A 12826-nucleotide genomic window follows, 5' to 3' on the forward strand; every position below is an offset into this window, starting at 1 on the left:
ACATGGCACCATAAGACTGCCGGTTAGCCAGTAGACACTACATGGCAGCAAAAGACTGCCGGTTAGCCAGTAGACACTACATGGCAGCATAAGACTGCTGGTTAGCCAGTAGACACTACATGGCACAATAAGACTGCTGGTTAGCCAGTAGACACTACATGGCAGCATAAGACTGCTGGTTAGCCAGTAGACACTACATGGCAGCATAAGACTGCTGGTTAGCCAGTAGACAGTACATGGCAGCATAAGACTGCTGGTTAGCCAGTAGACAGTACATGACAGCATAAGACTGCTGGTTAGCCAGTAGACAGTACATGGCAGCATAAGACTGCTGGTTAGCCAGTAGACACTACATGGCAGTATAAGACTGCTGGTTAGCCAGTAGACAGTACATGGCAGTATAAGACTGCTGGTTAGCCAGTAGACAGTACATGGCAGAAAAAGACTACTGGTTAGCCAGTAGACAGTACATGGCAGCATAAGACTGCTGGTTAGCCAGTAGACACTACATGGTAGTAAAAGACTGCTGGTTAGCCAGTACATGGCACCATAAGACTGCTGGTTAGCCAGTAGACACTACATGGCAGTAAAAGACTGCTGGTTAGCCAGTAGACACTACATGGTAGTAAAATACTGCTGGTTAGCCAGTACATGGCACCATAAGACTGCTGGTTAGCCAGTAGACACTACATGGCAGCAAAAGACTGCCGGTTAGCCAGTAGACACTACATGGCAGCATAAGACTGCTGGTTAGCCAGTAGACATTACATGGCACAATAAGACTGCTGGATAGCCAGTAGACAGTACATGGCAGCATAAGACTGCTGGTTAGCCAGTAGACAGTACATGGCAGCATAAGACTGCTGGTTAGCCAGTAGACAGTACATGGCAGCATAAGACTGCTGGTTAGCCAGTAGACAGTACATGGCAGCATAAGACTGCTGGTTAGCCAGTAGACACTACATGGTAGTAAAAGACTGCTGGTTAGCCAGTACATGGCACCATAAGACTGCTGGTTAGCCAGTAGACACTACATGGCAGTAAAAGACTGCTGGTTAGCCAGTAGACACTACATGGCAGTAAAATACTGCTGGTTAGCCAGTACATGGCACCATAAGACTGCTGGTTAGCCAGTAGACACTACATGGCACCATAAGCCTGCCGGTTAGCAAGTAAACGCTACATGGAAGCAGAAGACTGCCGGTTAGCCAGTAGACACTACATGGCAGCATAAGACTGCTGGTTAACCAGTAGACACTACATGGCAGCATAAGACTGCTGGTTAGCAAGTAGACAGTACATGGCAGTATAAGACTGCTGGTTAGCCAGTACATGGCACCATAAGCCTGCTGGTTAGCCAGTAGACAGTATATGGCAGCATAAGACTGCTGGTTAGCCAGTAGACACTACATGGCAGTATAAGACTGCTGGTTAGCCAGTAGACACTACAACGCACAACAAGACTGCTGGTTAGCCAGTAGACAGTACATGGCACCATAAGACTGCTGGTTAGCCAGTAGACACTACATGGCAGTATAAGACTGCTGGTTAGCCAGTAGACAGTAAATGCACCACAAGACTGCTGGTTAGCCAGTAGACACTACATGGCAGTATAAGACTGCTGGTTAGCCAGTAGACACTACATGGCAGCATAAGCCTGCAGGTTATCCAGTAGACACTACATGGCAGCATAAGCCTGCCGGTTAGCCAGTAGACAGTACATGGCAGCATAAGACTGCTGGTTAGCCAGTAGACACTACATGGCACCACAAGACTGCCGGTTAGCCAGTAGACAGTACACGGCACCATAAGACTGCTGGTTATCCAGTAGACACTACATGGCAGTATAAGACTGCTGGTTAGCCAGTAGACAGTAAATGCACCACAAGACTGCTGGTTAGCCAGTAGACACTACATGGCAGTATAAGACTGCTGGTTAGCCAGTAGACACTACATGGCACCATAAGCCTGCTTGTTATCCAGTAGACACTACATGGCAGCATAAGCCTGCCGGTTATCCAGTAGACACTACATGGCAGCATAAGCCTGCCGGTTATCCAGTAGACACTACATGGCAGCATAAGCCTGCCGGTTAGCCAGTAAACACTACATGGCAGCATAAGACTGCCGGTTAGCCAGTAGACACTAAATGGAAGTATAAGACTACCGGTTAGCCAGTAGACACTACATGGCACCACAAGACTGCTGGTTAGCCAGTAGACACTACATGGCACCACAAGACTGCTGGTTAGCCAGTAGACAGTACACGGCACCACAAGACTGCTGGTTAGCCAGTAGACACTACATGGCACCATAAGCCTGCTGGTTAGCCAGTAGACACTACATGGCAGCAAAAGACTGCCGGTTAGCCAGTAGACACTACATGGCACCATAAGCCTGCTGATTAGCCAGTAGACACTACATGGCACCATAAGACTGCTGGTTAGCCAGTAGACAGTACATGACAGCATAAGACTGCTGGTTAGCCAGTAGACAGTACATGGCAGCATAAGACTGCTGGTTAGCCAGTAGACACTACATGGCAGTATAAGACTGCTGGTTAGCCAGTAGACAGTACATGGCAGTATAAGACTGCTGGTTAGCCAGTAGACAGTACATGGCAGAAAAAGACTACTGGTTAGCCAGTAGACAGTACATGGCAGCATAAGACTGCTGGTTAGCCAGTAGACACTACATGGTAGTAAAAGACTGCTGGTTAGCCAGTACATGGCACCATAAGACTGCTGGTTAGCCAGTAGACACTACATGGCAGTAAAAGACTGCTGGTTAGCCAGTAGACACTACATGGTAGTAAAAGACTGCTGGTTAGCCAGTACATGGCACCATAAGACTGCTGGTTAGCCAGTAGACACTACATGGCAGTAAAAGACTGCTGGTTAGCCAGTAGACACTACATGGCAGTAAAATACTGCTGGTTAGCCAGTACATGGCACCATAAGACTGCTGGTTAGCCAGTAGACACTACATGGCACCATAAGCCTGCCGGTTAGCAAGTAAACGCTACATGGAAGCAGAAGACTGCCGGTTAGCCAGTAGACACTACATGGCAGCATAAGACTGCTGGTTAACCAGTAGACACTACATGGCAGCATAAGACTGCTGGTTAGCAAGTAGACAGTACATGGCAGTATAAGACTGCTGGTTAGCAAGTACATGGCACCATAAGCCTGCTGGTTAGCCAGTAGACAGTATATGGCAGCATAAGACTGCTGGTTAGCCAGTAGACACTACATGGCAGTATAAGACTGCTGGTTAGCCAGTAGACACTACAACGCACAACAAGACTGCTGGTTAGCCAGTAGACAGTACATGGCACCATAAGACTGCTGGTTAGCCAGTAGACACTACATGGCAGTATAAGACTGCTGGTTAGCCAGTAGACAGTAAATGCACCACAAGACTGCTGGTTAGCCAGTAGACACTACATGGCAGTATAAGACTGCTGGTTAGCCAGTAGACACTACATGGCAGCATAAGCCTGCAGGTTATCCAGTAGACACTACATGGCAGCATAAGCCTGCCGGTTAGCCAGTAGACAGTACATGGCAGCATAAGACTGCTGGTTAGCCAGTAGACACTACATGGCACCACAAGACTGCCGGTTAGCCAGTAGACAGTACACGGCACCATAAGACTGCTGGTTATCCAGTAGACACTACATGGCAGTATAAGACTGCTGGTTAGCCAGTAGACAGTAAATGCACCACAAGACTGCTGGTTAGCCAGTAGACACTACATGGCAGTATAAGACTGCTGGTTAGCCAGTAGACACTACATGGCACCATAAGCCTGCTTGTTATCCAGTAGACACTACATGGCAGCATAAGCCTGCCGGTTATCCAGTAGACACTACATGGCAGCATAAGCCTGCCGGTTAGCCAGTAAACACTACATGGCAGCATAAGACTGCCGGTTAGCCAGTAGACACTACATGGAAGTATAAGACTGCCGGTTAGCCAGTAGACACTACATGGCACCACAAGACTGCTGGTTAGCCAGTAGACACTACATGGCACCACAAGACTGCTGGTTAGCCAGTAGACAGTACACGGCACCACAAGACTGCTGGTTAGCCAGTAGACACTACATGGCACCATAAGCCTGCTGGTTAGCCAGTAGACACTACATGGCAGCAAAAGACTGCCGGTTAGCCAGTAGACACTACATGGCACCATAAGCCTGCTGATTAGCCAGTAGACACTACATGGCACCATAAGCCTGCTGGTTAGCCAGTAGACACTACATGGCAGCAAAAGACTGCCGGTTAGCCAGTAGACAATACATGGCAGCAAAAGACTGCCGGTTAACCAGTAGACACTACATGGCAGCAAAAGACTGCCGGTTAACCAGTAGACACTACATGGCAGCATAAGACTGCTGGTTAGCAAGTAGACAGTACATGGCAGTATAAGACTGCTGGTTAGCCAGTACATGGCACCATAAGCCTGCTGGTTAGCCAGTAGACAGTATATGGCAGCATAAGACTGCTGGTTAGCCAGTAGACACTACATGGCAGTATAAGACTGCTGGTTAGCCAGTAGACACTACAACGCACAACAAGACTGCTGGTTAGCCAGTAGACAGTACATGGCACCATAAGACTGCTGGTTAGCCAGTAGACACTACATGGCAGTATAAGACTGCTGGTTAGCCAGTAGACAGTAAATGCACCACAAGACTGCTGGTTAGCCAGTAGACACTACATGGCAGTATAAGACTGCTGGTTAGCCAGTAGACACTACATGGCAGCATAAGCCTGCAGGTTATCCAGTAGACACTACATGGCAGCATAAGCCTGCCGGTTAGCCAGTAGACAGTACATGGCAGCATAAGACTGCTGGTTAGCCAGTAGACACTACATGGCACCACAAGACTGCCGGTTAGCCAGTAGACAGTACACGGCACCATAAGACTGCTGGTTATCCAGTAGACACTACATGGCAGTATAAGACTGCTGGTTAGCCAGTAGACAGTAAATGCACCACAAGACTGCTGGTTAGCCAGTAGACACTACATGGCAGTATAAGACTGCTGGTTAGCCAGTAGACACTACATGGCACCATAAGCCTGCTTGTTATCCAGTAGACACTACATGGCAGCATAAGCCTGCCGGTTATCCAGTAGACACTACATGGCAGCATAAGCCTGCCGGTTAGCCAGTAAACACTACATGGCAGCATAAGACTGCCGGTTAGCCAGTAGACACTACATGGAAGTATAAGACTGCCGGTTAGCCAGTAGACACTACATGGCACCACAAGACTGCTGGTTAGCCAGTAGACACTACATGGCACCACAAGACTGCTGGTTAGCCAGTAGACAGTACACGGCACCACAAGACTGCTGGTTAGCCAGTAGACACTACATGGCACCATAAGCCTGCTGGTTAGCCAGTAGACACTACATGGCAGCAAAAGACTGCCGGTTAGCCAGTAGACACTACATGGCACCATAAGCCTGCTGATTAGCCAGTAGACACTACATGGCACCATAAGCCTGCTGGTTAGCCAGTAGACACTACATGGCAGCAAAAGACTGCCGGTTAGCCAGTAGACACTACATGGCAGCAAAAGACTGCCGGTTAACCAGTAGACACTACATGGCAGCATAAGACTGCTGGTTAGCAAGTAGACAGTACATGGAAGTATAAGACTGCTGGATAGCCAGTACATGGCACCATAAGCCTGCCGGTTAGCAAGTAAACGCTACATGGAAGCAGAAGACTGCCGGTTAGCCAGTAGGCACTACATGGCAGCATAAGACTGCTGGTTAACCAGTAGACACTACATGGCAGCATAAGACTGCTGGTTAGCAAGTAGACAGTACATGGCAGTATAAGACTGCTGGTTAGCCAGTACATGGCACCATAGGCCTGCTGGTTAGCCAGTAGACAGTACATGCACCATAAGACTGCCAGATAGCCAGTAGACAGTATATGGCAGCATAAGACTGCTGGTTAGCCAGTAGACACTACATGGCAGTATAAGACTGCTGGTTAGCCAGTAGACACTACAACGCACAACAAGACTGCTGGTTAGCCAGTAGACAGTACATGGCACCATAAGACTGCTGGTTAGCCAGTAGACACTACATGGCAGAATAAGACTGCTGGTTAGCCAGTAGACAGTAAATGCACCACAAGACTGCTGGTTAGCCAGTAGACACTACATGGCAGTATAAGACTGCTGGTTAGCCAGTAGACACTACATGGCACCATAAGCCTGCTGGTTATCCAGTAGACACTACATGGCAGCATAAGCCTGCCGGTTATCCAGTAGACACTACATGGCAGCATAAGCCTGCCGGTTAGCCAGTAGACAGTACACGGCACCATAAGCCTGCTGGTTAGCCAGTAGACAGTACACGGCACCATAAGCCTGCTGGTTATCCAGTAGACACTACATGGCAGCATAAGCCTGCCTGTTAGCCAGTAGACACTACATGGAAGTATAAGACTGCCGGTTAGCCAGTAGACAGTACATGGCAGCATAAGACTGCTGGTTAGCCAGTAGACACTACATGGCACCACAAGACTGCTGGTTAGCCAGTAGACAGTACACGGCACCATAACACTGCTGGTTATCCAGTAGACACTACATGGCAGTATAAGACTGCTGGTTAGCCAGTACATGGCACCATATTACTGCTGGTTAGCCAGTAGACACTACATGGCAGCAAAAGACTGCCGGTTAGCCAGTAGACACTAAATGGTAGTAAAAGACTGCTGGTTAGCCAGTACATGGCACCATAAGACTGCCGGTTAGCCAGTAGACACTACATGGCAGCAAAAGACTGCCGGTTAGCCAGTAGACACTACATGGCAGCATAAGACTGCTGGTTAGCCAGTAGACACTACATGGCACAATAAGACTGCTGGTTAGCCAGTAGACACTACATGGCAGCATAAGACTGCTGGTTAGCCAGTAGACAGTACATGGCAGCATAAGACTGCTGGTTAGCCAGTAGACAGTACATGGCAGCATAAGACTGCTGGTTAGCCAGTAGACAGTACATGGCAGCATAAGACTGCTGGTTAGCCAGTAGACAGTACATGGCAGCATAAGACTGCTGGTTAGCCAGTAGACACTACATGGCAGTATAAGACTCTCTGGTTAGCCAGTAGACAGTACATGGCAGTATAAGACTGCTGGTTAGCCAGTAGACAGTACATGGCAGAAAAAGACTACTGGTTAGCCAGTAGACAGTACATGGCAGCATAAGACTGCTGGTTAGCCAGTAGACACTACATGGTAGTAAAAGACTGCTGGTTAGCCAGTACATGGCACCATAAGACTGCTGGTTAGCCAGTAGACACTACATGGCAGTAAAAGACTGCTGGTTAGCCAGTAGACACTACATGGTAGTAAAATACTGCTGGTTAGCCAGTACATGGCACCATAAGACTGCTGGTTAGCCAGTAGACACTACATGGCAGCAAAAGACTGCCGGTTAGCCAGTAGACACTACATGGCAGCATAAGACTGCTGGTTAGCCAGTAGACATTACATGGCACAATAAGACTGCTGGTTAGCCAGTAGACAGTACATGGCCGCATAAGACTGCTGGTTAGCCAGTAGACAGTACATGGCAGCATAAGACTGCTGGTTAGCCAGTAGACAGTACATGGCAGCATAAGACTGCTGGTTAGCCAGTAGACAGTACATGGCAGCATAAGACTGCTGGTTAGCCAGTAGACAGTACATGGCAGCATAAGACTGCTGGTTAGCCAGTAGACAGTACATGGCAGCATAAGCCTGCTGGTTAGCCAGTAGACAGTACATGGCAGCATAAGACTGCTGGTTAGCCAGTAGACAGTACATGGCAGCATAAGACTGCTGGTTAGCCAGTAGAAACTACAGGGCAGTATAAGACTGCTGGTTAGCCAGTAGACAGTACATGGCAGTATAAGACTGCTGGTTAGCCAGTAGACAGTACATGGCAGCATAAGACTGCTGGTTAGCCAGTAGACACTACATGGTAGTAAAAGACTGCTGGTTAGCCAGTACATGGCACCATAAGACTGCTGGTTAGCCAGTAGACACTACATGGCAGTAAAAGACTGCTGGTTAGCCAGTAGACACTACATGGTAGTAAAATACTGCTGGTTAGCCAGTACATGGCACCATAAGACTGCTGGTTAGCCAGTAGACACTACATGGCAGCAAAAGACTGCCGGTTAGCCAGTAGACACTACATGGCAGCATAAGACTGCTGGTTAGCCAGTAGACATTACATGGCACAATAAGACTGCTGGTTAGCCAGTAGACAGTACATGGCAGCATAAGACTGCTGGTTAGCCAGTAGACAGTACATGGCAGCATAAGACTGCTGGTTAGCCAGTAGACAGTACATGGCAGCATAAGACTGCTGGTTAGCCAGTAGACAGTACATGGCAGCATAAGACTGCTGGTTAGCCAGTAGACAGTACATGGCAGCATAAGCCTGCTGGTTAGCCAGTAGACAGTACATGGCAGCATAAGACTGCTGGTTAGCCAGTAGACAGTACATGGCAGCATAAGACTGCTGGTTAGCCAGTAGAAACTACAGGGCAGTATAAGACTGCTGGTTAGCCAGTAGACAGTACATGGCAGTATAAGACTGCTGGTTAGCCAGTAGACAGTACATGGCAGTATAAGACTACTGGTTAGCCAGTAGACAGTACATGGCAGCATAAGACTGCTGGTTAGCCACTATACACTACATGGCAGTATAAGACTGCTGGTTAGCCAGTAGACAGTACATGGCAGCATAAGACTGCTGGTTAGCCAGTAGACACTACATGGTAGTAAAAGACTGCTGGTTAGCCAGTACATGGCACCATAAGACTGCTGGTTAGCCAGTAGACACTACATGGCAGTAAAAGACTGCTGGTTAGCCAGTAGACACTACATGGTAGTAAAATACTGCTGGTTAGCCAGTACATGGCACCATAAGACTGCTGGTTAGCCAGTAGACACTACATGGCAGCAAAAGACTGCCGGTTAGCCAGTAGACACTACATGGCAGCATAAGACTGCTGGTTAGCCAGTAGACATTACATGGCACAAAAAGACTGCTGGTTAGCCAGTAGACAGTACATGGCAGCATAAGACTGCTGGTTAGCCAGTAGACAGTACATGGCAGCATAAGACTGCTGGTTAGCCAGTAGACAGTACATGGCAGCATAAGACTGCTGGTTAGCCAGTAGACAGTACATGGCAGCATAAGACTGCTGGTTAGCCAGTAGACAGTACATGGCAGCATAAGCCTGCTGGTTAGCCAGTAGACAGTACATGGCAGCATAAGACTGCTGGTTAGCCAGTAGACAGTACATGGCAGCATAAGACTGCTGGTTAGCCAGTAGAAACTACAGGGCAGTATAAGACTGCTGGTTAGCCAGTAGACAGTACATGGCAGTATAAGACTGCTGGTTAGCCAGTAGACAGTACATGGCAGTATAAGACTACTGGTTAGCCAGTAGACAGTACATGGCAGCATAAGACTGCTGGTTAGCCACTATACACTACATGGCAGTATAAGACTGCTGGTTAGCCAGTAGACACTACATGGCAGCATAAGACTGCTGGTTAGCCAGTAGACACTACATGGCAGCATAAGACTGCTGGTTAGCCAGTAGACACTACATGGCAGCATAAGACTGCTGGTTAGCCAGTAGACAGTATATGGCAGTATAAGACTGCTGGTTAGCCAGTACATGGCACCATAAGACTGCTGCTTAGCCAGTAGACACTACATGGCAGCAAAAGACTGCCGGTTAGCCAGTAGACACTACATGGTAGTAAAAGACTGCTGGTTAGCCAGTAGACACTACATGGCAGTAAAATACTGCTGGTTAGCCAGTACATGGCACCATAAGACTGCTGGTTAGCCAGTAGACACTACATGGCAGTAAAATACTGCTGGTTAGCCAGTAGACACTACATGGTAGTAAAAGACTGCTGGTTAGCCAGTAGACACTACATGGCAGCATAAGACTGCTGGTTAGCCAGTACATGGCAGCATAAGACTGCTGGTTAGCCAGTAGACACTACATGGCAGCATAAGACTGCTGGTTAGCCAGTAGACACTACATGGCAGCATAAGACTGCTGGTTAGCCAGTAGACACTACACGGCAGCATAAGACTGCTGGTTAGCCAGTAGACAGTACACGGCAGCATAAGACTGCTGGTTAGCCAGTAGACAGTACATGGCAGTATAAGACTGCTGGTTAGCCAGTAGACAGTACATGGCAGCATAAGACTGCTGGTTAGCCAGTAGACAGTACATGGCAGTATAAGACTGCTGGTTAGCCAGTAGACAGTACATGGCAGTATAAGACTACTGGTTAGCCAGTAGACAGTACATGGCAGCATAAGACTGCTGGTTAGCCAGTAGACAGTACATGGCAGCATAAGACTGCTGGTTAGCCAGTAGACACTACATGGCAGTATAAGACTGCTGGTTAGCCAGTAGACACTACATGGCAGCATAAGACTGCTGGTTAGCCAGTAGACAGTATATGGCAGCAAAAGACTGCCGGTTAGCCAGTAGACACTACATGGTAGTAAAAGACTGCTGGTTAGCCAGTACATGGCACCATAAGACTGCTGGTTAGCCAGTAGACACTACATGGCAGCAAAAGACTGCCGGTTAGCCAGTAGACACTACATGGTAGTAAAAGACTGCTGGTTAGCTAGTACATGGCACCATAAGACTGCTGGTTAGCCAGTAGACACTACATGGCAGTAAAAGACTGCTGGTTAGCCAGTAGACAGTACATGGCACCATAAGACTGCTGGTTAGCCAGTAGACACTACATGGTAGTAAAAGACTGCTGGTTAGCCAGTACATGGCACCATAAGACTGCTGGTTAGCCAGTAGACACTACATGGCAGTAAAATACTGCTGGTTAGCCAGTAGACACTACATGGTAGTAAAAGACTGCTGGTTAGCCAGTAGACAGTACATGGCAGCATAAGACTGCTGGTTAGCCAGTAGACAGTACATGGCAGTATAAGACTGCTGGTTAGCCAGTAGACAGTACATGGCAGCATAAGACTGCTGGTTAGCCAGTAGACAGTACATGGCAGTATAAGACTGCTGGTTAGCCAGTAGACAGTACATGGCAGTATAAGACTACTGGTTAGCCAGTAGACAGTACATGGCAGCATAAGACTGCTGGTTAGCCAGTAGACAGTACATGGCAGCATAAGACTGCTGGTTAGCCAGTAGACACTACATGGCAGTATGAGACTGCTGGTTAGCCAGTAGACACTACATGGCAGCATAAGACTGCTGGTTAGCCAGTAGACAGTATATGGCAGTATAAGACTGCGGGTTAGCCAGTACATGGCACCATAAGACTGCTGGTTAGCCAGTAGACACTACATGGCAGCAAAAGACTGCCGGTTAGCCAGTAGACACTACATGGTAGTAAAAGACTGCTGGTTAGCCAGTACATGGCACCATAAGACTGCTGGTTAGCCAGTAGACACTACATGGCAGTAAAAGACTGCTGGTTAGCCAGTAGACAGTACATGGCACCATAAGACTGCTGGTTAGCCAGTAGACACTACATGGTAGTAAAAGACTGCTGGTTAGCCAGTACATGGCACCATAAGACTGCTGGTTAGCCAGTAGACACTACATGGCAGTAAAATACTGCTGGTTAGCCAGTAGACACTACATGGTAGTAAAAGACTGCTGGTTAGCCAGTACATGGCAGCATAAGACTGCTGGTTAGCCAGTAGACACTACATGGCAGCATAAGACTGCTGGTTAGCCAGTAGACAGTACATGGCAGCATAAGACTGCTGGTTAGCCAGTAGACAGTACATGGCAGCATAAGACTGCTGGTTAGCCAGTAGACAGTACATGGCAGCATAAGACTGCTGGTTAGCCAGTAGACAGTACATGGCAGTATAAGACTGCTGGTTAGCCAGTAGACAGTACATGGCAGTATACAACCCTCTTCTCACCTCTTTCCTCCACTTGAGTTCACAGAAGACTCTCTCAACGCACTCATGCAGGTAGTTGAACTGGACACAGGACACAGCACAACAAAGGGTTAACTCTCTGCACATTGATACATCATGTTCAGACATTCGTTGGGACTCTCAAAGGATGTGTGTACTGCAAGTGTGTGTGAGACTCACGTAGGGAGTGAAGATCTTGACCCAGCGAGGTTTCTTGTCTCCCCTGGCGTACTCGAAGCAGAAGGCCATGCCCTCCTCATCAGTGTCCCATCGCTGCATCTCCACCCACTCAAACACGATCACCTGGTTCTGTTATAGAGAGAGACAGGGTCACACACACACACACACACACACACACACACACACACACACACACACACACACACACACACACACACACACACACACACACACACACACACACACACACACACACACACACACCACACAGCAGTTTTCCGTACCTCTAGCGTTCCCTCCTCTGTGCAGGCATGCAGTTTAAAGTGGTGTATGCTGATGGCTGTGATGACGTGGCCTTTGCGTCGGGAGTCACAGGAGCAGTGTGGGAAGATGATCTCATTGTAGCCGTCACAGCCCCGTAACATACTGAGATACTGGGGGAAAGAACATTTAGGGGGTCAGACAACTGCTTCTACAAACCATCCTATGTTCCATGTCTATTTGGTCATATGTGCCATGTATATACCAAGTCTTACGCTACACGTACTAGTTCATTCCCATCTATTACAACCTCACCCTTAACCAGAATGGAAGACCAGTCATGTACTAGTTCATTCCATCTATTACAACCTCACCCTTAACCAGAATGGAAGACCAGTCATGTACTAGT

At 48.1% G+C, this 12826-nt stretch overlaps 1 protein-coding gene across 3 annotated transcripts in view; it reads right to left on the reverse strand.

The window, feature by feature from the left end:
• LOC106606013 (sorting nexin-27) overlaps positions 1 to 12826 on the reverse strand; it is a 197512-nt gene that overhangs the window by 139909 nt on the left and 44777 nt on the right. For all 3 annotated transcript variants that reach the window (XM_045718909.2, XM_045718907.2, XM_045718908.2), the window contains exons 9-11: positions 12441 to 12590; positions 12157 to 12285; positions 11980 to 12039 (exon numbers count right to left, since the gene is read on the reverse strand). In XM_045718909.2, the coding sequence (XP_045574865.2) occupies positions 11980 to 12039; positions 12157 to 12285; positions 12441 to 12590 (339 nt within the window). The remainder of the gene's footprint in view (positions 1 to 11979; positions 12040 to 12156; positions 12286 to 12440; positions 12591 to 12826) is intronic.

Source organism: Salmo salar, chromosome 05 (genome assembly GCF_965601325.2).
Source record: "Salmo salar chromosome 05, fSalSal1, whole genome shotgun sequence".
Lineage (NCBI taxonomy): Eukaryota > Metazoa > Chordata > Actinopteri > Salmoniformes > Salmonidae > Salmo > Salmo salar.